This window comes from Stigmatopora argus, chromosome 5 (genome assembly GCF_051989625.1).
Source record: "Stigmatopora argus isolate UIUO_Sarg chromosome 5, RoL_Sarg_1.0, whole genome shotgun sequence".
Taxonomy (NCBI): domain Eukaryota; kingdom Metazoa; phylum Chordata; class Actinopteri; order Syngnathiformes; family Syngnathidae; genus Stigmatopora; species Stigmatopora argus.
Genome location: NC_135391.1, coordinates 4066083 through 4092336, shown reverse-complemented (window position 1 = coordinate 4092336; position 26254 = coordinate 4066083). Strand labels below are relative to the sequence as shown.

The window sequence follows — 26254 nt, the reverse complement described above, 5'->3', positions numbered from 1 at the left end:
TTATAGTTACAGGTTTATGACTGGCTACGTATTTGTGAATCCAATAATGCACTTATACTATATTAAAATGCTAAATAAATACATTTAAAAAAACAAACAAAAAGTATAGTAGTATATTGTACAATCGACAGTGGGTATCGTACTATGGCGTCATCAATATGCGCGTACGGCAGGAAATGACGACACAGATGTCCAATTGCATCAAACATTTTACACTCTGCTCGGCTCACGTTTCTTAATCTCAAGTAGTGAGTAATTTGTGGGAAAAGGGAGAGAGTATTTTCGATTCCTACTTATTACAGCTCCATTTTTATTCCGGACGTGTCGCGACGATTTTCCGCTGCTTCGAAATGCGTTAGAATTTTCTGGCCGAATTTGAAACATGTCCAACGCCGTCGAAACGACGCTGCCCTCGGAATGGGGTGACGACGAACGGATGAATTTTCTATTCTCCGAATTCAAAGACAGCCGTGAGGTCAACACGATGGATTGGGACAGTAAAATGAACTTCTGGACAGCTTTGGTCTTGCAAAACTGCAGGGAACGCTGCACCGTGTGTGTCAATCTCGAGGAACTCAACAAGACCTTCCGAAGGAAAGAAAAAACACCTTTGGGTTTGACGACCGTCATTCAGTCCATGGCAAGGTAAGTACGAAAAACAATTGGATAAACATAAACAGTGTTTACATTTATTTAATAAAAGATGACGCGTGTATTTTTGAAAATACATCGTATATTAGGTTAAGTTTTGAAAAGATACGATTCAGTGTAGAAGCCAACATGACGGCCATGTTGGTTGGGGCACAATTTATTTATTGGTGGTTATACTTGGGTTTTCACTTCCATTTTAAAGATGGCGCCGTTCATGCGGGATCCAGTGGCACAAGCTCTGTACACTTGTTTTTCGTGTTTTACAGCCCTTCTATCTTTTATTAAATTACATTTTAATATTTCTTAATACATTCATTTTTTACTTTACTTTGTACTTTATACGTTTTACTTTAATGTTTTTACAACTTTCCTTGTTCTGTTAGCCTGGCTTCTTTCGGCTACTTCTTTTTTTGGAACCATTCAGCCATGCCTACGCTGTCACACACATGGGACTAGCCGTTACAATATGCAGCAGAAGGAGCAACACCTCGGTGCCGCCGGAGATTCGGATCTGGACAAAAGTGCCAGGAGAAGAGGCAGCGCTTCTGACCAACCATTCCATCATGGGATAAGATGGAAGAGCTGTCGGCACTTACCAGCAACGGAGTCGAGGGGCTCTACTCTGCTACTGTAGTTTTCAGCTCCAGACTACTGAGGAACTGTGCGGATAAGCTTGGAAGAGTGACTCTGCATATTCTCTACCTCAGTCACAGTCTGCAGAAGTTCCCCATCTTGTCGAAGACTTCCTGTGTGTGGTTCCAGTTTTTGTCCAACTTTACGTCTTTTGAGTCTGTATCCGTTTTTGCTACCGCAACCAAAATGGCGCCGTTCAAGTGGAAGCCGGTGGCGATGCTTTCCTGTCTTAATGATTTGATTTGGTGATTCTTAATGATCCCATTTACTTTGATTTGCTTTGTACTTTGTGATTTGCTTTGTTGTACTGTCTAACTTATAACGATGCCTTTTCTTGCTACTGGCACAATGAAATTTCCCGAATACGGGATTGGATTGTATAACTTTATTCATCCCGTATTCGGGAAATTTCATTGTGACAGTAGCAAGAAAAGGCATAGTTATAAGTTAGACAGTACAGTCAAAGGCCGCAGAACAACAAAGCAAAAAGCACAAAGTACAAAGCAAATCAATGTAAATGGGATCATTAAGAATCACCAAATCAAATCATTATGACAGAAAAGCAGCAAAAACACAAAACGAGCTACGAGTTTCGGTAGCAAAAACGGATAGACTCAAAAAGACGTAAAGTTGGACAAAAACTGGAACCACACACAGGAAGTCTTCCACGAGATGTGGAACTTCTGCAGACTGTGACCGAGGTAGAGAATATGCAGAGTCACTCTTCCAAGCTTATCCGCACAGTTCCTCAGTAGTCTGGAGCTGAAGAAAACAGCAGCAGGGCAGAACTCCTCGACTCCGTTGCTGGTAAGCGCCGACCGCTCTTCCATCTTATCCCACGATGGAATGGTTGGTCAGAAGCCTCTCCTCCTTTTGTCCAGCTCCGATATATACCACTGAATATGTTGTCCTGGGGGAGGAGGTTTTTTTAAAATATTTATTTTATTGTTTTTAAACCTTAATACATGCAAAGTTTATTAAAGGGCGAATTTGCCTCATCCAGATGTGGGAAGCTTCAGAGGGAGTTGGAGTTTGCCGCCAACGTAGATTGCGGTTGGCTGTCGTGGGGTGTCGGCGTCCTGCTCGTGAAGCCCCTCAAGTGGACTTTCTCCTCTCTGTTGGGAGGAAGCCGAGTAGCTCTGGAGGAGTCTTTTGTTCTCATCGAACTGGTGAAGGTGAGACACTCGGACATCTTGACAACATGCCGACGTGATGTTTCTAAACGGCGTTGTCCTCTCTAGGAGAAAGCGGCCGAAGTTCTCAAGCTTTACCGAAACAGCGAATTGGCCAGCCACTCCGTGGTGTCATTTCACGAGCTGTGTACGCTCACCCGCGGCGTCTGCGCCGACGAAAGTACCCTATGCATGGCTCTTCTGCAGCTGCAGAGGGACAAACAAGTGGCGGTCTCCTCCAATGAAGGGGGGAAGGTAGCAGCCAATCATGCATCACTCACTCACTCTCCCAAGAGTGCCCTCATCTCACTTGTGTCTTTTTACAGGTTGTCAAATTTTGCCAACCCGGTCAGGCTCGCGTCTCCACCGTCACTGATGTTGATATTGGAATCTACCAGTTACAACAAAGCGAGAAGTTGCTGGAGGAGCGGCTGGAAAAACTGGGTCTCGAGGCAGAGAAGTAAGTCATCTTCATTCTGACAAAATACCCAATTTAGTCTAATAGAACTGGTCTGAACAGTACAAGGACATGTACTGTAATTGCATGTACTAGTCCTACTAATACATGTACTTGTACTACAAATATGTGTTATTGTACTACGTGTATGTGTACTTGAAGGGCAAGTCTGTACATGCACCACAAGTACATGTAGTTGTATTCAAGTAGTATGTGTAGTTGTACTACAAGTAAGAGTAGTATTAGTACAATAAGTAATAAGAATAATACTACAAGTATGTGTACTTGTTTTACGATGTTTCAAAATGCTATTACGAAAAGCACATGTACTATTATATAGTATATTTTTACTCCAAGTATAGTTGTAATATGTACGTGCACTCGCACTACAAGTAGATGTACTTTTAGTACTCAAAGTAATTTGAAAAAAATGGTAGTATAAGTGGGTACACGGTCCATTGGTCGCCGATCTTTTGGTCACCGGTCTTTTGGTCGCCAGGAAGTTAAGTGATAATTACCATTTAAATCGTTGCTCAAATTCCCTAAATACAAACTGTGAATTACTATTTAGTCATACTTAAAGCCCTGGTAATTATTAGGCTAAAGAAAAGCTCCAAATTTCCCGGACTTTTATTGTTTTTTGTTGGAGAACTTGTTAAGATCTTGACGACGTAGCTTCTTAAAGGGACAACGCATGTACATACAAACTCTTCTACACTCACACGCCGGCTCAGTGAACTGCTCATGGCCATTGTTGGCTTTTATTGATGCGTAGACAGTGTTGTTTTACCTTGTTTGGTCGCCGGTCTTTTGGTCGTCGGTCTTTTGGTCGCTGGTCTTCTGGTCACCCGTTGTCGCGGTCCCGGCGACCAAAACACCGGCGACCAATCGACCGCACACGGTACAAGTGTATGTACTTGCATGTTTACTTGGGCGCACATGTTCTACAAGTACGCCTTCTCACAAGCAGTCGTACTGCAAGTATACCGACCGACCCATGAAAGGTTTTACAGAAATGCTACTTTGTAGTTTTTGCCACCGATCTTACATAGTGCTCTTCTGATAGATTTATTGTCCGATCCGCTTCTCATCACAAGCTATGCTTTCTATCACTCCTGCCCAGGTGCCGAGAAGAAGCGAGAGCGCTACTTCGGGAAGGAAAAAAAGTGCAGGTGATGCTTAAAAATGCAATTCTTGGCATTAAGCGATCTATAGAATGACCAGCTAAGCCATTTCGCCATCTTGTTCAACAGGCATTGAGGTGTTTGAGAGGCCAGAAAAGAGTGGAAAAGAGAGCCGACAACGTGGCCGGACAGCTGGAGTCCATTCGAGGCATCAGGGATAGAATAGCCCAGTCGCAGACGGATAAAATGGTAACGAGAAGTCACCGCAGGGCTTGCTCTCGTAGGTTTGCACGTCCATGCTAAACGCTTCTATGGTTTTTGTAGGTTCTCCAAGCGTACCAAGCGGGAATGGCTAGCCTCAGACACGAGCTCAAGGACGTGACGGTCGGAGGTGCCGAGAGCCTTCTTGATCAGATCCAGGAGGCGAGTGGTGGTCTTGAAAATATTCTCGCATGCTTTGGATTGACACTGAAAGCTCTCGTTCTTTCCCCAGTTATGCGACAAACAAGATGATATCAACCAAATCATATCTGGCGTAGTGAGCAATGCAGGTACGTTACTGGTGCTTTTCTTCAATTTTTAACGTGGCAAGTGAATATTTTTAGTACGTTTTTTCCAGATTACGAGTTGCACTTTTCTCATAGTTTGAATGGGACTTCTGGCTTTTATTTTTTTTGCCCCTCTGACCGCCAACAGCTAATGTTGTTACATTTTAAAAATATTTTAATTGAAATTGATAAATACATTTTTCCTTGTAATTTTTTTTAATGGAATTCTTACAATTACTGTATTCTCCGGACTATAAACCGCACTTTTTTCATAGTTTGGCCGGGCCTGAGATCAATACTCAAGTGCAAATGATATATTTATATATTTTTTCTCTCTGACCACCGACAGTCTGTTATGTTATTGTTTTCTATAGTTATCTAAAAAAATAGTGATGTTAACATATCAAGTTTTTTGGTTCCCGTCAATGATGGAGTGAATGATTATTTTACAGATGACGATGAGTTGGAGGAAGAACTCAAATCACTCTTGGAGCAATCCGACGGCAATGTGGATATTCCGAGAGACGTCCCGGGAGAGCACCCGCTGGATTTGCTGCCTGCCGTCCCTTCAAACGACCTGGATTTTAACGCCAAACAGCTAGAGGAGGAACTGAAGATGCTGACTCTCTAAAGATTCAGGTTAGCTGTAACCATGTAGAAATGCTTTTATTCAGGATAATGGCAGAAAACTTTATATTGGTTAGCTTAACTTAAATCTTCTGTGCCAAACCGTAAGGACATCTTAAATGTACTCATTTAGATGATTGGGAGCTTTACCCATAATTCCTTTCTGCTAATAAAAGTTATATTTATCACACTGCTGATTTTCATACCAGTTTCGTGACATTAAATGTCTTATTTTCTCATTTAATTCGTACTTAAATGATTAAAAAGTAACAATTCTCTCGTACGTTTGAGCATAATCCGTCATAAAACAAAAACACATCAGCGACATAAGAAGCTTTATTAGGTGGATTTATATTATTAATAAGTGTTATGTGAAAAGCAGAATATAAAGTGACAATTACCATCTGAGGCGTCGTTGTATTCTCTAACAATAAATAAAAAAAATCCTTACAAATGTACAGGCATTATCAAGTATACGACAAAAACCTTATTACAGCAGTGCCCTTTTATCACAAACAGCATGAAGAACAATGAATACACTTGTCCTCTTTTTTTTTTTTCTCTCCCCAGAAAGACAGTTGCACGATGACCTTTAGCTCGCATTGAATTGAAGCATAAACACAGGTGCCGTTACCGGTTAACCTCCACCACGGAACCTACAGTAATATTACGCCGACGAGAGACGTTCGAGTCGTTCCACATTTAACGATATGATTTTTCCGACTTTCCAGAACAAACCCGTCGCCCCGACTACGCTAGCGAGCGCACGCGTTAGCACCGAGCAGGCACCGATGCGGATATTTGGCCGAGGGCGCGTCAAGTGCAAGACACGGTTGTCGAGAGGGGACGTTTGGCATGCTTTGCGATTCAGCAAGTCCTTTTAAAAATGTGATTCCCTTGCATTGTTTTCGTTTTTACCTAGCGGTTTTGCGTCGAAAGCGGGCTACACAGTGCTCGGGCTACTCTCGTAGATGTGCGTGTATCTTTTTAATATTGACGCTCGCGCTCGGTGATTTTGCTTTGAATTTCAGGATGAAGCTTCACGTGACTCACAAACTATTTTTCCCCCCGTGTCCGTTTTAGGGCGTATTCACAGCAGTCCGGATCTGGCGCTCTTTGGGCTGGACCAAAATACATTTGTGGTGTATTCACACCACGAGTTCAAAGTTCGCTTTGCAGACAATGAACCATTGGACAAAAGGGTCCGAGAACACTTTTAGGAGCAGAATGTTTGCTCTGCGCCAAAGTCAGCTAAGTTTGTTAGCATACCCGGCCGATGTGAATACGCCTTTAGCTTCACCCTGAAATCTTAGCCTGGATTTGGACGTGTGTGTGTGTGAGTAGCATACGTTCGTACGTACGTGCGTGCGCTAGACTGTCCTGTCAGCACCGGAACGCTTGCGCACCACCTTTTCTTCTTTAACTCTGTCCACCGCCAAAGTTTCCAACTCCGCCTGGGGCGGGGCCAAGGGCAGGGTTCCGTGAGGAATGCGGTGGGCCACCCCCACGTGAGCCCTGTGCTGGCGGTCCCGTGCCGGGCTGCGGCGGGGGCTGGCGCAGGCTCGGGCCCCCAGGGGAGAGCCGGCCGGGCGTTCCGAGGCGATGGGGGGGATGACGGCGGGACGCTCCCGCACCACCTGCACGTCCAGGGACTCTCGACCAGCCTGCAGGAAGGGCGTGGGGTCGGGCATGGCTTCCACGGCGTCCCGCAGGACCACCCGCTTGCCGTCGGCGCCCAGCCGGTAGACCTCGGTCAGCTCCGGGTGAAGAGGCTGGGAGAGGCTCTTCCGCATGCGGCGCCGCGGGGTCTCCGGCTGCCTGTCTTTGGGCGGGGGAGGCGGCGTGGGCACCAAGGACGCCACGGGACTGACGTTGGGGCTGGCCTCCGACGACGAGCTGCCCGCCAGGAGCTTCTTCTTGGTGGCGTGAAGCTGCGAGGTGAGATAAGCGATGGTGCTGGCGCGCTGCTCCAACTCTCCGGACAGAACGGCCAGCTTGTGGCTCTTCATCTTCAGCTCCTCCAGGTACTTCTTCTCACGCTCCTTAATGGTGTTCTCCAGCACAAAGATCATGGCGTTCTTCTGCTCCAGGTCCCTCAGCAGCTCCGTGTTCTCTTCCTCCTTCTTCTTCAACTCCGCCTCCAGCTCTTCGCACTTCCTTTGCAGCTCTCGGCATCGGGAATCGCCGCTGTCTGCGCCGGCCATACGCAAAGAAAAGAAGAAAATCAAATGCCGTTCTGATGGTATTAAAGCCTGAGAAAAAAAGCTTTACATGGTACATTTTTTAATATAAAAAAGCCTTACTATACATGGTCGTTTTTTAAGAAAAAAAGCCTTACTATACTATGTCGTTTTTTTTAAAGAAAAAAGCCTTACTATACATGGTCGTTTTTTAAGAAAAAAAGCCTTACTATACTATGTCGTTTTTTAAAGAAAAAAGCCTTACTATACATGGTCGTTTTTTAAGAAAAAAAGCCTTACTATACTATGTCGTTTTTTAAAGAAAAAAGCCTTACTATACTATGACGTTTTTTAAAGAAAAAAGCCTTACTATACTATGTCATTTTTTAAAGAAAAAAGCCTTACTATACTATGACGTTTTTTAAAGAAAAAAGCCTTACTATACTATGTCGTTTTTTAAAGAAAAAAGCCTTACTATACATGGTCGTTTTTTAAGAAAAAAAGCCTTACTATACTATGTCGTTTTTTAAATAAAAAAGCCTTGCTATACTATATCATTTTTTTCAAGAAAAAAAGCCTTACTATACTATGTCGTTTTTTTAATAAAAACGCCTTACTATACTATGTCGTTTTTAATAAAAGCCTTACTATACTATGTCGTTTTTTTAATAAAAAAGCCTTACTATACTATGTCGTTTTTTAAGAAAAAGCCTTACTATACTATGTCGTTTTTTAAAGAAAAAAGCCTTACTATACATGGTCGTTTTTTAAGAAAAAAAGCCTTACTATACTATGTCGTTTTTTAAGAAAAAGCCTTACTATACTATGTCGTTTTTAATAAAAAAGCCTTACTATACTATGTCGTTTTTTAATAAAAGCCTTACTATACTATGTCGTTTTTTAAATAAAAAAGCCTTACTATACTATGTAATTTTTTCAAGAAAAAAAGCCTTACTATACTATGTCGTTTTTTAAACAAAAAAGCCTTACTATACTATGTCGTTTTTTAAAGAAAAAAGCCTTACTATACATGGTCGTTTTTTAAGAAAAAAAGCCTTACTATACTATGTCGTTTTTTTAAATAAAAAAGCCTTGCTATACTATGTCATTTTTTTCAAGAAAAAAAGCCTTACTATACTATGTCGTTTTTTAAAGAAAAAAGCCTTACTATACATGGTCGTTTTTTAAGAAAAAAATCCTTACTATACTATGTCGTTTTTTAAAGAAAAAAGCCTTACTATACTATGTCGTTTTTTAAGAAAAAGCCTTACTATACTATGTCGTTTTTAATAAAAAAGCCTTACTATACTATGTCGTTTTTTAATAAAAGCCTTACTATACTATGTCGTTTTGTAAATAAAAAAGCCTTACTATACATGGTCGTTTTTTAAGAAAAAAAGCCTTACTATACTATGTCGTTTTTTAAGAAAAAGCCTTACTATACATGGTCGTTTTTTAAGAAAAAAAGCCTTACTATACTATGTCGTTTTTTAAGAAAAAGCCTTACTATACTATGTCGTTTTTTAAGAAAAAGCCTTACTATACTATGTCGTTTTTAATAAAAGCCTTACTATACTATGTCGTTTTTTTAATAAAAGAGCCTTACTATACTATGTCGTTTTTTAAGAAAAAGCCTTACTATACTATGTCGTTTTTTAAGAAAAAGACTTACTATACTATGTCGTTTTTAATAAAAAAGCCTTACTATACTATGTCGTTTTTTAATAAAAGCCTTACTATACTATGTCGTTTTTTAAATAAAAAATCCTTACTATACATGGTCGTTTTTTAAGAAAAAAAGCCTTACTATACTATGTCGTTTTTTAAGAAAAAGCCTTACTATACTATGTCGTTTTTAATAAAAGCCTTACTATACTATGTCGTTTTTTTAATAAAAAAGCCTTACTATACTATGTCGTTTTTTAAGAAAAGGCCTTACTATACTATGTCGTTTTTTTAATAAAAAAGCCTTACTATACTATGTCGTTTTTTAAAGAAAAAAGCCTTACTATACATGGTCGTTTTTTAAGAAAAAAAGCCTTACTATACTATGTCGTTTTTTAAGAAAAAGCCTTACTATACTATGTCGTTTTTTAAGAAAAAAGCTTTACTATACATGGTCGTTTTTTAAGAAAAAAAGCCTTACTATACTATGTCGTTTTTTTAATAAAAAAGCCTTGCTATACTATGTCATTTTTTTCAAGAAAAAAGCCTTACTATACTATGTCGTTTTTTAAAGAAAAAAGCCTTACTATACATGGTCGTTTTTTAAGAAAAAAAGCCTTACTATACCATGTCGTTTTTTAAAGAAAAAAGCCTTACTATACATGGTCGTTTTTTAAGAAAAAAAGCCTTACTATACTATGTCGTTTTTTAAGAAAAAGCCTTACTATACTATGTCGTTTTTTTAATAAAAGCCTTACTATACTATATCGTATTTTAAGAAAAAAAGCCTTACTATACTTTGTTGTTTTTAATAAAAAAGCCTTACTATACTATGTCGTTTTTTAATAAAAGCCTTACTATACTATGTCATTTTTTCAAGAAAAAAAGCCTTACTATACTGTCGTTTTTTAAAGAAAAAAGCCTTACTATACATGGTCGTTTTTTAAGAAAAAAAGCCTTACTATACTATGTCGTTTTTTAAGAAAAAGCCTTACTATACTATGTCGTTTTTAATAAAAAGCCTTACTATACTATGTCGTTTTTTTAATAAAAAAGCCTTACTATACTATGTCGTTTTTTAATAAAAGCCTTACTATACTATGTCGTTTTTTAAGAAAAAGCCTTACTATACTATGTCGTTTTTTTAAGAAAAAGCCTTACTATACTATGTCGTTTTTAATAAAAGCCTTACTATACTATGTCTTTTTTTTAATAAAAAAGCCTTACTATACTATGTCGTTTTTTAATAAAAGCCTTACTATACTATGTCGTTTTTTAAATAAAAAAGCCTTACTATACTATGTAATTTTTTCAAGAAAAAAAGCCTTACTATACTATGTCGTTTTTTAAACAAAAAAGCCTTACTATACTATGTCGTTTTTTAAAGAAAAAAGCCTTACTATACATGGTCGTTTTTTAAGAAAAAAAGCCTTACTATACTATGTCGTTTTTTTAAATAAAAAAGCCTTGCTATACTATGTCATTTTTTTCAAGAAAAAAAGCCTTACTATACTATGTCGTTTTTTAAAGAAAAAAGCCTTACTATACATGGTCGTTTTTTAAGAAAAAAAGCCTTACTATACTATGTCGTTTTTTAAAGAAAAAAGCCTTACTATACTATGTCGTTTTTTAAGAAAAAGCCTTACTATACTATGTCGTTTTTAATAAAAAAGCCTTACTATACTATGTCGTTTTTTAATAAAAGCCTTACTATACTATGTCGTTTTGTAAATAAAAAAGCCTTACTATACATGGTCGTTTTTTAAGAAAAAAAGCCTTACTATACTATGTCTATTTTAAGAAAAAGCCTTACTATACATGGTCGTTTTTTAAGAAAAAAAGCCTTACTATACTATGTCGTTTTTTAAGAAAAAGCCTTACTATACTATGTCGTTTTTTAAGAAAAAGCCTTACTATACTATGTCGTTTTTAATAAAAGCCTTACTATACTATGTCGTTTTTTTAATAAAAAAGCCTTACTATACTATGTCGTTTTTTAAGAAAAAGCCTTACTATACTATGTCGTTTTTTAAGAAAAAGACTTACTATACTATGTCGTTTTTAATAAAAAAGCCTTACTATACTATGTCGTTTTTTAATAAAAGCCTTACTATACTATGTCGTTTTTTAAATAAAAAATCCTTACTATACATGGTCGTTTTTTAAGAAAAAAAGCCTTACTATACTATGTCGTTTTTTAAGAAAAAGCCTTACTATACTATGTCGTTTTTAATAAAAGCCTTACTATACTATGTCGTTTTTTTAATAAAAAAGCCTTACTATACTATGTCGTTTTTTAAGAAAAGGCCTTACTATACTATGTCGTTTTTTTAATAAAAAAAGCCTTACTATACTATGTCGTTTTTTAAAGAAAAAAGCCTTACTATACATGGTCGTTTTTTAAGAAAAAAAGCCTTACTATACTATGTCGTTTTTTAAGAAAAAGCCTTACTATACTATGTCGTTTTTTAAAGAAAAAAGCTTTACTATACATGGTCGTTTTTTAAGAAAAAAAGCCTTACTATACTATGTCGTTTTTTTAATAAAAAAGCCTTGCTATACTATGTCATTTTTTTCAAGAAAAAAGCCTTACTATACTATGTCGTTTTTTAAAGAAAAAAGCCTTACTATACATGGTCGTTTTTTAAGAAAAAAAGCCTTACTATACCATGTCGTTTTTTAAAGAAAAAAGCCTTACTATACATGGTCGTTTTTTAAGAAAAAAAGCCTTACTATACTATGTCGTTTTTTAAGAAAAAGCCTTACTATACTATGTCGTTTTTTTAATAAAAGCCTTACTATACTATATCGTATTTTAAGAAAAAAAGCCTTACTATACTTTGTTGTTTTTAATAAAAAAGCCTTACTATACTATGTCGTTTTTTAATAAAAGCCTTACTATACTATGTCATTTTTTCAAGAAAAAAAGCCTTACTATACTGTCGTTTTTTAAAGAAAAAAGCCTTACTATACATGGTCGTTTTTTAAGAAAAAAAGCCTTACTATACTATGTCGTTTTTTAAGAAAAAGCCTTACTATACTATGTCGTTTTTAATAAAAAGCCTTACTATACTATGTCGTTTTTTTAATAAAAAAGCCTTACTATACTATGTCGTTTTTTAATAAAAGCCTTACTATACTATGTCGTTTTTTAAGAAAAAGCCTTACTATACTATGTCGTTTTTTTAAGAAAAAGCCTTACTATACTATGTCGTTTTTAATAAAAGCCTTACTATACTATGTCTTTTTTTTAATAAAAAAGCCTTACTATACTATGTCGTTTTTTAAGAAAAAGCCTTACTATACTATGTCGTTTTTAATAAAAGCCTTACTATACTATGTCGTTTTTTTAATAAAAAAGCCTTACTATACTATGTCGTTTTTAATAAAAGCCTTACTATACTATGTCATTTTTTTAATAAAAAAGCCTTACTATACTATGTCGTTTTTTAATAAAAGCCTTACTATACTATGTCGTTTTTTAAATAAAAAAGCCTTACTTTACTATGTAATTTTTTCAAGAAAAAAAGCCTTACTATACTATGTCGTTTTTTAAAGAAAAAAGCCTTACTATACATGGTCGTTTTTAAAGGGAAAAAAAGCCTTACTATACTATGTCGTTTTTTAAGAAAAAGCCTTACTATACTATGTCGTTTTTAATAAAAGCCTTACTATACTATGTCGTTTTTTTAATAAAAAAGCCTTACTATACATGGTCGTTTTTTAAGAAAAAAAGCCTTACTATACTATGTCGTTTTTTAAGAAAAAGCCTTACTATACTATGTCGTTTTTTAAGAAAAAGCCTTACTATACTATGTCGTTTTTAATAAAAGCCTTACTATACTATGTCGTTTTTTTAATAAAAAAGCCTTACTATACTATGTCGTTTTTTCAGAAAAAGCCTTACTATACTATGTCGTTTTTAATAAAAGCCTTACTATACTATGTCGTTTTTTTAATAAAAAAGCCTTACTATACTATGTCGTTTTTAATAAAAGCCTTACTATACTATGTCGTTTTTTTAATAAAAAAGCCTTACTATACTATGTCGTTTTTTAAGAAAAAGCCTTACTATACTATGTCGTTTTTTAAAGAAAAAAGCCTTACTATACATGGTCGTTTTTTAAGAAAAAAAGCCTTACTATACTATGTCGTTTTTTAAGAAAAAGCCTTACTATACTATGTCGTTTTTAATAAAAAAGCCTTACTATACTATGTCGTTTTTTAATAAAAGCCTTACTATACTATGTCGTTTTTTAAATAAAAAAGCCTTACTATACTATGTAATTTTTTCAAGAAAAAAAGCCTTACTATACTATGTCGTTTTTTAAAGAAAAAAGCCTTACTATACTATGTCGTTTTTTAAAGAAAAAAGCCTTACTATACATGGTCGTTTTTTAAGAAAAAAAGCCTTACTATACTATGTCGTTTTTTAAATAAAAAAGCCTTGCTATACTATGTCATTTTTTTCAAGAAAAAAAGCCTTACTATACTATGTCGTTTTTTAAAGAAAAAAGCCTTACTATACATGGTCGTTTTTTAAGAAAAAAAGCCTTACTATACTATGTCGTTTTTTAAAGAAAAAAGCCTTACTATACATGGTCGTTTTTTAAGAAAAAAAGCCTTACTATACTATGTCGTTTTTTAAGAAAAAGCCTTACTATACTATGTCGTTTTTAATAAAAAAGCCTTACTATACTATGTCGTTTTTTAATAAAAGCCTTACTATACTATGTCGTTTTGTAAATAAAAAAGCCTTACTATACATGGTCGTTTTTTAAGAAAAAAAGCCTTACTATACTATGTCGTTTTTTAAGAAAAAGCCTTACTATACATGGTCGTTTTTTAAGAAAAAAAGCCTTACTATACTATGTCGTTTTTTAAGAAAAAGCCTTACTATACTATGTCGTTTTTTAAGAAAAAGCCTTACTATACTATGTCGTTTTTAATAAAAGCCTTACTATACTATGTCGTTTTTTTAATAAAAAAGCCTTACTATACTATGTCGTTTTTTTAATAAAAAGCCTTACTATACTATGTCGTTTTTTAAGAAAAAGACTTACTATACTATGTCGTTTTTAATAAAAAAACCTTACTATACTATGTCGTTTTTTAATAAAAGCCTTACTATACTATGTCGTTTTTTAAATAAAAAATCCTTACTATACATGGTCGTTTTTTAAGAAAAAAAGCCTTACTATACTATGTCGTTTTTTAAGAAAAAGCCTTACTATACTATGTCGTTTTTAATAAAAGCCTTACTATACTATGTCGTTTTTTTAATAAAAAAGCCTTACTATACTATGTCGTTTTTTAAGAAAAGGCCTTACTATACTATGTCGTTTTTTTAATAAAAAAGCCTTACTATACTATGTCGTTTTTTAAAGAAAAAAGCCTTACTATACATGGTCGTTTTTTAAGAAAAAAAGCCTTACTATACTATGTCGTTTTTTAAGAAAAAGCCTTACTATACTATGTCGTTTTTAATAAAAAGCCTTACTATACTATGTCGTTTTTTTAATAAAAAAGCCTTACTATACTATGTCGTTTTTTAATAAAAGCCTTACTATACTATGTCGTTTTTTAAGAAAAAGCCTTACTATACTATGTCGTTTTTTTAAGAAAAAGCCTTACTATACTATGTCGTTTTTAATAAAAGCCTTACTATACTATGTCTTTTTTTTAATAAAAAAGCCTTACTATACTATGTCGTTTTTTAAGAAAAAGCCTTACTATACTATGTCGTTTTTAATAAAAGCCTTACTATACTATGTCGTTTTTTTAATAAAAAAGCCTTACTATACTATGTCGTTTTTAATAAAAGCCTTACTATACTATGTCATTTTTTTAATAAAAAAGCCTTACTATACTATGTCGTTTTTTAATAAAAGCCTTACTATACTATGTCGTTTTTTAAATAAAAAAGCCTTACTATACTATGTAATTTTTTCAAGAAAAAAAGCCTTACTATACTATGTCGTTTTTTAAAGAAAAAAGCCTTACTATACATGGTCGTTTTTAAAGGGAAAAAAAGCCTTACTATACTATGTCGTTTTTTAAGAAAAAGCCTTACTATACTATGTCGTTTTTAATAAAAGCCTTACTATACTATGTCGTTTTTTTAATAAAAAAGCCTTACTATACATGGTCGTTTTTTAAGAAAAAAAGCCTTACTATACTATGTCGTTTTTTAAGAAAAAGCCTTACTATACTATGTCGTTTTTTAAGAAAAAGCCTTACTATACTATGTCGTTTTTAATAAAAGCCTTACTATACTATGTCGTTTTTTTAATAAAAAAGCCTTACTATACTATGTCGTTTTTTCAGAAAAAGCCTTACTATACTATGTCGTTTTTAATAAAAGCCTTACTATACTATGTCGTTTTTTTAATAAAAAAGCCTTACTATACTATGTCGTTTTTAATAAAAGCCTTACTATACTATGTCGTTTTTTTAATAAAAAAGCCTTACTATACTATGTCGTTTTTTAAGAAAAAGCCTTACTATACTATGTCGTTTTTTAAAGAAAAAAGCCTTACTATACATGGTCGTTTTTTAAGAAAAAAAGCCTTACTATACTATGTCGTTTTTTAAGAAAAAGCCTTACTATACTATGTCGTTTTTAATAAAAAAGCCTTACTATACTATGTCGTTTTTTAATAAAAGCCTTACTATACTATGTCGTTTTTTAAATAAAAAAGCCTTACTATACTATGTAATTTTTTCAAGAAAAAAAGCCTTACTATACTATGTCGTTTTTTAAAGAAAAAAGCCTTACTATACTATGTCGTTTTTTAAAGAAAAAAGCCTTACTATACATGGTCGTTTTTTAAGAAAAAAAGCCTTACTATACTATGTCGTTTTTTAAATAAAAAAGCCTTGCTATACTATGTCATTTTTTTCAAGAAAAAAAGCCTTACTATACTATGTCGTTTTTTAAAGAAAAAAGCCTTACTATACATGGTCGTTTTTTAAGAAAAAAAGCCTTACTATACTATGTCGTTTTTTAAAGAAAAAAGCCTTACTATACATGGTCGTTTTTTAAGAAAAAAAGCCTTACTATACTATGTCGTTTTTTAAGAAAAAGCCTTACTATACTATGTCGTTTTTAATAAAAAAGCCTTACTATACTATGTCGTTTTTTAATAAAAGCCTTACTATACTATGTCGTTTTGTAAATAAAAAAGCCTTACTATACATGGTCGTTTTTTAAGAAAAAAAGCCTTACTATACTATGTCGTTTTTTAAGAAAAAGCCTTACTATACATGGTCGTTTTTTAAGAAAAAAAGCCTTACTATACTATGTCGTTTTTTAAGAAAAAGCCTTACTATACTATGTCGTTTTTTAAGAAAAAGCCTTACTATACTATGTCGTTTTTAATAAAAGCCTTACTATACTATGTCGTTTTTTTAATAAAAAAGCCTTACTATACTATGTCGTTTTTTAAGAAAAAGCCTTACTATACTATGTCGTTTTTTAAGAAAAAGACTTACTATACTATGTCGTTTTTAATAAAAAAACCTTACTATACTATGTCGTTTTTTAATAAAAGCCTTACTATACTATGTCGTTTTTTAAATAAAAAATCCTTACTATACATGGTCGTTTTTTAAGAAAAAAAGCCTTACTATACTATGTCGTTTTTTAAGAAAAAGCCTTACTATACTATGTCGTTTTTAATAAAAGCCTTACTATACTATGTCGTTTTTTTTAATAAAAAAGCCTTACTATACTATGTCGTTTTTTAAGAAAAGGCCTTACTATACTATGTCGTTTTTTTAATAAAAAAGCCTTACTATACTATGTCGTTTTTTAAAGAAAAAAGCCTTACTATACATGGTCGTTTTTTAAGAAAAAAAGCCTTACTATACTATGTCGTTTTTTAAGAAAAAGCCTTACTATACTATGTCGTTTTTTAAAGAAAAAAGCTTTACTATACATGGTCGTTTTTTAAGAAAAAAAAGCCTTACTATACTATGTCGTTTTTTTAATAAAAAAGCCTTGCTATACTATGTCATTTTTTTCAAGAAAAAAGCCTTACTATACTATGTCGTTTTTTAAAGAAAAAAGCCTTACTATACATGGTCGTTTTTTAAGAAAAAAAGCCTTACTATACTATGTCGTTTTTTAAAGAAAAAAGCCTTACTATACATGGTCGTTTTTTAAGAAAAAAAGCCTTACTATACTGTCGTTTTTTAAGAAAAAGCCTTACTATACTATGTCGTTTTTTTTAATAAAAGCCTTACTATACTATATCGTATTTTAAGAAAAAAAGCCTTACTATACTTTGTTGTTTTTAATAAAAAAGCCTTACTATACTATGTCGTTTTTTAATAAAATCCTTACTATACTATGTCATTTTTTCAAGAAAAAAAGCCTTACTATACTATGTCGTTTTTTAAAGAAAAAGCCTTACTATACTATGTTGTTTTTTTAATAAAAAAGCCTTACTATACTATGTCGTTTTTTAATAAAAGCCTTACTATACTATGTCGTTTTTTAAGAAAAAGCCTTACTATACTATGTCGTTTTTTTAAGAAAAAGCCTTACTATACTATGTCGTTTTTAATAAAAGCCTTACTATACTATGTCTTTTTTTTAATAAAAAAGCCTTACTATACTATGTCGTTTTTTAAGAAAAAGCCTTACTATACTATGTCGTTTTTAATAAAAGCCTTACTATACTATGTCGTTTTTTTAATAAAAAAGCCTTACTATACTATGTCGTTTTTTAATAAAAGCCTTACTATACTATGTCGTTTTTTTTAAGAAAAAGCCTTACTATACTATGTCGTTTTTAATAAAAGCCTTACTATACTATGTCTTTTTTTTAATAAAAAAGCCTTACTATACTATGTCGTTTTTTAAGAAAAAGCCTTACTATACTATGTCGTTTTTAATAAAAGCCTTACTATACTATGTCGTTTTTTTAATAAAAAAGCCTTACTATACTATGTCGTTTTTTAAGAAAAGGCCTTACTATACTATGTCGTTTTTTTAATAAAAAAGCCTTACTATACTATGTCGTTTTTTAAAGAAAAAAGCCTTACTATACATGGTCGTTTTTTAAGAAAAAAAGCCTTACTATACTATGTCGTTTTTTAAGAAAAAGCCTTACTATACTATGTCGTTTTTAATAAAAAAGCCTTACTATCCTATGTCGTTTTTTAATAAAAGCCTTACTATACTATGTCGTTTTTTAAATAAAAAAGCCTTACTATACTATGTAATTTTTTCAAGAAAAAAAGCCTTACTATACTATGTCGTTTTTTAAAGAAAAAAGCCTTACTATACTATGTCGTTTTTTAAAGAAAAAAGCCTTACTATACATGGTCGTTTTTTAAGAAAAAAAGCCTTACTATACTATGTCGTTTTTTTAATAAAAAAGCCTTGCTATACTATGTCATTTTTTTCAAGAAAAAAGCCTTACTATACTATGTCGTTTTTTAAAGAAAAAAGCCTTACTATACATGGTCGTTTTTTAAGAAAAAAAGCCTTACTATACTATGTCGTTTTTTAAAGAAAAAAGCCTTACTATACATGGTCGTTTTTTAAGAAAAAAAGCCTTACTATACTATGTCGTTTTTTTAAGAAAAAGCCTTACTATACTATGTCGTTTTTTTAATAAAAGCCTTACTATACTATATCGTATTTTAAGAAAAAAAGCCTTACTATACTTTCTTGTTTTTAATAAAAAAGCCTTACTATACTATGTCGTTTTTTAATAAAAGCTTTACTATACTATGTCATTTTTTCAAGAAAAAAAGCCTTACTATACTATGTCGTTTTTTAAAGAAAAAAGCCTTACTATACATGGTCGTTTTTTAAGAAAAAAAGCCTTACTATACTATGTCGTTTTTTAAGAAAAAGCCTTACTATACTATATCGTTTTTAATAAAAAAGCCTTACTATACTATGTCGTTTTTTAATAAAAGCCTTACTATACTATGTCGTTTTTTAAATAAAAAAGCCTTACTATACATGGTCGTTTTTTAAAGAAAAAAGCCTTACTATACCTGGTCGTTTTTCAAGAAAAAAAGCCTTACTATACTATGTCGTTTTTTAAATAAAAAAGCCTTACTATACATGGTCGTTTTTTAAGAAAAAAAGCCTTACTATACTATGTCGTTTTTTAAGAAAAAGCCTTACTATACTATGTCATTTTTAATAAAAGCCTTACTATACCATGTCGTTTTTTTAATAAAAAAGCCTTACTATACTATGTCGTTTTTTAAGAAAAAGCCTTACTATACTATGTCGTTTTTTAAAGAAAAAAGCCTTACTATACATGGTCGTTTTTAAAGGAAAAAAAGCCTTACTATACTATGTCGTTTTTTAAGAAAAAGCCTTACTATACTATGTCGTTTTTAATAAAAGCCTTACTATACTATGTCGTTTTTTTAATAAAAAAGCCTTACTATACTATGTCGTTTTTTAAGAAAAAGCCTTACTATACTGTCGTTTTTTAAAGAAAAAAGCCTTACTATACATGGTCGTTTTTTAAGAAAAAAAGCCTTACTATACTATGTCGTTTTTTAAGAAAAAGCCTTACTATACTATATCGTTTTTAATAAAAAAGCCTTACTATACTATGTCGTTTTTTAATAAAAGCCTTACTATACTATGTCGTTTTTTAAATAAAAAAAGCCTTACTATACTATGTAATTTTTTCAAGAAAAAAAGCCTTACTATACTATGTCGTTTTTTAAAGAAAAAAGCCTTACTATACTATGTCGTTTTTTAAAGAAAAAAGCCTTACTATACATGGTCGTTTTTTAAGAAAAAAAGCCTTACTATACTATGTCGTTTTTTAAATAAAAAAGCCTTGCTATACTATGTCATTTTTTTCAAGAAAAAAAGCCTTACTATACTATGTCGTTTTTTAAAGAAAAAAGCCTTACTATACATGGTCGTTTTTTAAGAAAAAAAGCCTTACTATACTATGTCGTTTTTTAAAGAAAAAAGCCTTACTATACATGGTCGTTTTTTAAGAAAAAAAGCCTTACTATACTATGTCGTTTTTTAAGAAAAAGCCTTACTATACTATGTCGTTTTTAATAAAAAAGCCTTAATATACTATGTCGTTTTTTAATAAAAGCCTTACTATACTATGTCGTTTTGTAAATAAAAAAGCGTTACTATACATGGTCGTTTTTTAAGAAAAAAAGCCTTACTATACTATGTCGTTTTTTAAGAAAAAGCCTTACTATACATGGTCGTTTTTTAAGAAAAAAAGCCTTACTATACTATGTTGTTTTTTAAGAAAAAGCCTTACTATACTATGTAATTTTTTTCAAGAAAAAAAGCCTTACTATACTATGTCGTTTTTTAAAGAAAAAAGCCTTACTATACATGGTCGTTTTTTAAGAAAAAAAGCCTTACTATACTATGTCGTTTTTTAAGAAAAAGCCTTACTATACTATGTCGTTTTTTAAGAAAAAGCCTTACTATACTATGTCGTTTTTAATAAAAGCCTTACTATACTATGTCGTTTTTTTAATAAAAAAGCCTTACTATACTATGTCGTTTTTTAAGAAAAAGCCTTACTATACTATGTCGTTTTTTAAGAAAAAGACTTACTATACTATGTCGTTTTTAATAAAAAAGCCTTACTATACTATGTCGTTTTTTAATAAAAGCCTTACTATACTATGTCGTTTTTTAAATAAAAAATCCTTACTATACATGGTCGTTTTTTAAGAAAAAAAGCCTTACTATACTATGTCGTTTTTTAAGAAAAAGCCTTACTATACTATGTCGTTTTTAATAAAAGCCTTACTATACTATGTCGTTTTTTTAATAAAAAAGCCTTACTATACTATGTCGTTCTTTAAGAAAAGGCCTTACTATACTATGTCGTTTTTTTAATAAAAAAGCCTTACTATACTATGTCGTTTTTTAAAGAAAAAAGCCTTACTATACATGGTCGTTTTTTAAGAAAAAAAGCCTTACTATACTATGTCGTTTTTTAAGAAAAAGCCTTACTATACTATGTCGTTTTTTAAAGAAAAAAGCTTTACTATACTTGGTCGTTTTTTAAGAAAAAAAGCCTTACTATACTATGTCGTTTTTTTAATAAAAAAGCCTTGCTATACTATGTCATTTTTTTCAAGAAAAAAGCCTTACTATAGTATGTCGTTTTTTAAAGAAAAAAGCTTTACTATACATGGTCGTTTTTTTAAGAAAAAAAGCCTTACTATACTATGTCATTTTTTAAAGAAAAAAGCCTTACTATACATGGTCGTTTTTTAAGAAAAAAAGCCTTACTATACTATGTCGTTTTTTAAGAAAAAGCCTTACTATACTATGTCGTTTTTTTAATAAAAGCCTTACTATACTATATCGTATTTTAAGAAAAAAAGCCTTACTATACTTTGTTGTTTTTAATAAAAAAGCATTACTATACTATGTCGTTTTTTAATAAAAGCCTTACTATACTATGTCATTTTTTCAAGAAAAAAAGCCTTACTATACTATGTCGTTTTTTAAAGAAAAAAGCCTTACTATACATGGTCGTTTTTTAAGAAAAAAAGCCTTACTATACTATGTCGTTTTTTAAGAAAAAGCCTTACTATACTATATCGTTTTTAATAAAAAAGCCTTACTATACTATGTCGTTTTTTAATAAAAGCCTTACTATACTATGTCGTTTTTTAAATAAAAAAGCCTTACTATACATGGTCGTTTTTTAAAGAAAAAAGCCTTACTATACCTGGTCGTTTTTCAAGAAAAAAAGCCTTACTATACTATGTCGTTTTTTAAATAAAAAAGCCTTACTATACATGGTCGTTTTTTAAGAAAAAAAGCCTTACTATACTATGTCGTTTTTTTAATAAAAAAGCCTTACTATACTATGTCGTTTTTTAAGAAAAAGCCTTACTATACTATGTCGTTTTTTAATAAAAAAGCCTTACTATACTATGTCGTTTTTTAAGAAAAAGCCTTACTATACTGTCGTTTTTTAAAGAAAAAAGCCTTACTATACATGGTCGTTTTTTAAGAAAAAAAGCCTTACTATACTATGTCGTTTTTTAAGAAAAAGCCTTACTATACTATGTCGTTTTTTTAATAAAAAAGCCTTACTATACTATGTCGTTTTTTAATAAAAGCCTTACTATACTATGTCGTTTTTTAAATAAAAAAGCCTTACTATACTATGTAATTTTTTCAAGAAAAAAAGCCTTACTATACTATGTCGTTTTTTAAAGAAAAAAGCCTTACTATACATGGTCGTTTTTAAAGGAAAAAAAGCCTTACTATACTATGTCGTTTTTTAAGAAAAAGCCTTACTATACTATGTCGTTTTTAATAAAAGCCTTACTATACTATGTCGTTTTTTAAATAAAAAAGCCTTACTATACTATGTCGTTTTTTAAAGAAAAAAGCCTTACTATACTATGACGTTTTTTAAAGAAAAAAGCCTTACTATACTATGTCGTTTTTTAAAGAAAAAAGCCTTACTATACTATGACGTTTTTTAAAGAAAAAAGCCTTACTCTACTATGTCGTTTTTTTAATAAAAAAGCCTTGCTATACTATGTCATTTTTTTCAAGAAAAAAAGCCTTACTATACTATGTCGTTTTTTAAGAAAAAGCCTTACTATACTATGTCGTTTTTTTAAGAAAAAGCCTTACTATACTATGTCGTTTTTAATAAAAGCCTTACTATACTGTCATTTTTTTAATAAAAAAGCCTTACTATACTATGTCGTTTTTTAAGAAAAAGCCTTACTATATTATGTCGTTTTTAATAAAAGCCTTACTATACTATGTCGTTTTTTTAATAAAAAAGCCTTACTATACTATGTCGTTTTTTAAAGAAAAAAGCCTTACTATACATGGTCGTTTTTTAAGAAAAAAAGCCTTACTATACTATGTCGTTTTTTTAATAAAAGCCTTACTATACTATATCGTATTTTAAGAAAAAAAGCCTTACTATACTTTGTTGTTTTTAATAAAAAAGCCTTACTATACTATGTCGTTTTTTAATAAAAGCCTTACTATACTATGTCATTTTTTCAAGAAAAAAAGCCTTACTATACTATGTCGTTTTTTAAAGAAAAAAGCCTTACTATACATGGTCGTTTTTTAAGAAAAAAAGCCTTACTATACTATGTCGTTTTTTAAGAAAAAGCCTTACTATACTATGTCGTTTTTAATAAAAAGCCTTACTATACTATGTCGTTTTTTTAATAAAAAAGCCTTACTATACTATGTCGTTTTTTAATAAAAGCCTTACTATACTATGTCGTTTTTTAAATAAAAAAGCCTTACTATACTATGTAATTTTTTCAAGAAAAAAAGCCTTACTATACTATGTCGTTCTTTAAGAAAAGGCCTTACTATACTATGTCGTTTTTTTAATAAAAAAGCCTTACTATACTATGTCGTTTTTTAAAGAAAAAAGCCTTACTATACATGGTCGTTTTTTAAGAAAAAAAGCCTTACTATACTATGTCGTTTTTTAAGAAAAAGCCTTACTATACTATGTCGTTTTTTAAAGAAAAAAGCTTTACTATACTTGGTCGTTTTTTAAGAAAAAAAGCCTTACTATACTATGTCGTTTTTTTAATAAAAAAGCCTTGCTATACTATGTCATTTTTTTCAAGAAAAAAGCCTTACTATAGTATGTCGTTTTTTAAAGAAAAAAGCTTTACTATACATGGTCGTTTTTTTAAGAAAAAAAGCCTTACTATACTATGTCATTTTTTAAAGAAAAAAGCCTTACTATACATGGTCGTTTTTTAAGAAAAAAAGCCTTACTATACTATGTCGTTTTTTAAGAAAAAGCCTTACTATACTATGTCGTTTTTTTAATAAAAGCCTTACTATACTATATCGTATTTTAAGAAAAAAAGCCTTACTATACTTTGTTGTTTTTAATAAAAAAGCATTACTATACTATGTCGTTTTTTAATAAAAGCCTTACTATACTATGTCATTTTTTCAAGAAAAAAAGCCTTACTATACTATGTCGTTTTTTAAAGAAAAAAGCCTTACTATACATGGTCGTTTTTTAAGAAAAAAAGCCTTACTATACTATGTCGTTTTTTAAGAAAAAGCCTTACTATACTATATCGTTTTTAATAAAAAAGCCTTACTATACTATGTCGTTTTTTAATAAAAGCCTTACTATACTATGTCGTTTTTTAAATAAAAAAGCCTTACTATACATGGTCGTTTTTTAAAGAAAAAAGCCTTACTATACCTGGTCGTTTTTCAAGAAAAAAAGCCTTACTATACTATGTCGTTTTTTAAATAAAAAAGCCTTACTATACATGGTCGTTTTTTAAGAAAAAAAGCCTTACTATACTATGTCGTTTTTTTAATAAAAAAGCCTTACTATACTATGTCGTTTTTTAAGAAAAAGCCTTACTATACTATGTCGTTTTTTAATAAAAAAGCCTTACTATACTATGTCGTTTTTTAAGAAAAAGCCTTACTATACTGTCGTTTTTTAAAGAAAAAAGCCTTACTATACATGGTCGTTTTTTAAGAAAAAAAGCCTTACTATACTATGTCGTTTTTTAAGAAAAAGCCTTACTATACTATGTCGTTTTTAATAAAAAAGCCTTACTATACTATGTCGTTTTTTAATAAAAGCCTTACTATACTATGTCGTTTTTTAAATAAAAAAGCCTTACTATACTATGTAATTTTTTCAAGAAAAAAAGCCTTACTATACTATGTCGTTTTTTAAAGAAAAAAGCCTTACTATACATGGTCGTTTTTAAAGGAAAAAAAGCCTTACTATACTATGTCGTTTTTTAAGAAAAAGCCTTACTATACTATGTCGTTTTTAATAAAAGCCTTACTATACTATGTCGTTTTTTAAATAAAAAAGCCTTACTATACTATGTCGTTTTTTAAAGAAAAAAGCCTTACTATACTATGACGTTTTTTAAAGAAAAAAGCCTTACTATACTATGTCGTTTTTTAAAGAAAAAAGCCTTACTATACTATGACGTTTTTTAAAGAAAAAAGCCTTACTCTACTATGTCGTTTTTTTAATAAAAAAGCCTTGCTATACTATGTCATTTTTTTCAAGAAAAAAAGCCTTACTATACTATGTCGTTTTTTAAGAAAAAGCCTTACTATACTATGTCGTTTTTTTAAGAAAAAGCCTTACTATACTATGTCGTTTTTAATAAAAGCCTTACTATACTGTCATTTTTTTAATAAAAAAGCCTTACTATACTATGTCGTTTTTTAAGAAAAAGCCTTACTATATTATGTCGTTTTTAATAAAAGCCTTACTATACTATGTCGTTTTTTTAATAAAAAAGCCTTACTATACTATGTCGTTTTTTAAAGAAAAAAGCCTTACTATACATGGTCGTTTTTTAAGAAAAAAAGCCTTACTATACTATGTCGTTTTTTTAATAAAAGCCTTACTATACTATATCGTATTTTAAGAAAAAAAGCCTTACTATACTTTGTTGTTTTTAATAAAAAAGCCTTACTATACTATGTCGTTTTTTAATAAAAGCCTTACTATACTATGTCATTTTTTCAAGAAAAAAAGCCTTACTATACTATGTCGTTTTTTAAAGAAAAAAGCCTTACTATACATGGTCGTTTTTTAAGAAAAAAAGCCTTACTATACTATGTCGTTTTTTAAGAAAAAGCCTTACTATACTATGTCGTTTTTAATAAAAAGCCTTACTATACTATGTCGTTTTTTTAATAAAAAAGCCTTACTATACTATGTCGTTTTTTAATAAAAGCCTTACTATACTATGTCGTTTTTTAAATAAAAAAGCCTTACTATACTATGTAATTTTTTCAAGAAAAAAAGCCTTACTATACTATGTCGTTTTTTAAAGAAAAAAGCCTTACTATACATGGTCGTTTTTAAAGGAAAAAAAGCCTTACTATACTATGTCGTTTTTTAAGAAAAAGCCTTACTATACTATGTCGTTTTTAATAAAAGCCTTACTATACTATGTCGTTTTTTAAATAAAAAAGCCTTACTATACTATGTCGTTTTTTAAAGAAAAAAGCCTTACTATACTATGACGTTTTTTAAAGAAAAAAGCCTTACTATACTATGTCGTTTTTTAAAGAAAAAAGCCTTACTATACTATGACGTTTTTTAAAGAAAAAAGCCTTACTCTACTATGTCGTTTTTTAAAGAAAAAAACCTTACTATACATGGTCGTTTTTTAAGAAAAAAAGCCTTACTATACTATGTCA

At 31.2% G+C, this 26254-nt stretch overlaps 2 protein-coding genes across 6 annotated transcripts in view; one reads left to right on the top strand and one right to left on the bottom strand.

Moving 5' to 3' along the window:
- The first annotated feature begins 147 nt into the window (after positions 1-147).
- On the top strand, positions 148-6708 carry chmp7 (charged multivesicular body protein 7). 2 transcript variants are annotated; one of them, XM_077600142.1, is made up of 10 exons: positions 148-645; positions 2288-2459; positions 2526-2711; positions 2783-2916; positions 4037-4085; positions 4167-4286; positions 4362-4460; positions 4531-4588; positions 5038-5224; positions 5783-6708. In XM_077600142.1, the coding sequence occupies exons 1-9, from the start codon at positions 383-385 to the stop codon at positions 5214-5216; spliced, it is 1260 nt and encodes a 419-aa protein (XP_077456268.1). In that variant the 5' UTR covers positions 148-382; the 3' UTR covers positions 5217-5224; positions 5783-6708. The 2 variants fall into 2 exon arrangements, with proteins under 2 accessions (XP_077456268.1, XP_077456267.1); XM_077600141.1 differs by lacking the exon at positions 5783-6708 and having other exon boundaries at positions 5038-5402.
- The window catches only part of ccdc92 (coiled-coil domain containing 92), an 88302-nt gene continuing 67578 nt past the window's right edge, over positions 5531-26254 (bottom strand). For all 4 annotated transcript variants that reach the window (XM_077600144.1, XM_077600146.1, XM_077600145.1 and 1 more), the window contains one exon: positions 5531-7403. In XM_077600144.1, coding sequence (XP_077456270.1) covers positions 6583-7403 — 821 coding nt within the window. In that variant the 3' untranslated portion in view covers positions 5531-6582. The remainder of the gene's footprint in view (positions 7404-26254) is intronic.

Bases quoted from the DNA above. Each gene is read 5' to 3' on its own strand.
- chmp7 (XM_077600142.1), top strand. From the start codon at position 383: ATGTCCAACGCCGTCGAAACGACGCTGCCCTCGGAATGGGGTGACGAC. The intron at 4,086-4,166 runs GTGATGCTTAAA...CTTGTTCAACAG, and splicing joins GGGAAGGAAAAAAAGTGCAG to GCATTGAGGTGTTTGAGAGG. The intron at 4,287-4,361 runs GTAACGAGAAGT...TGGTTTTTGTAG, and splicing joins AGTCGCAGACGGATAAAATG to GTTCTCCAAGCGTACCAAGC.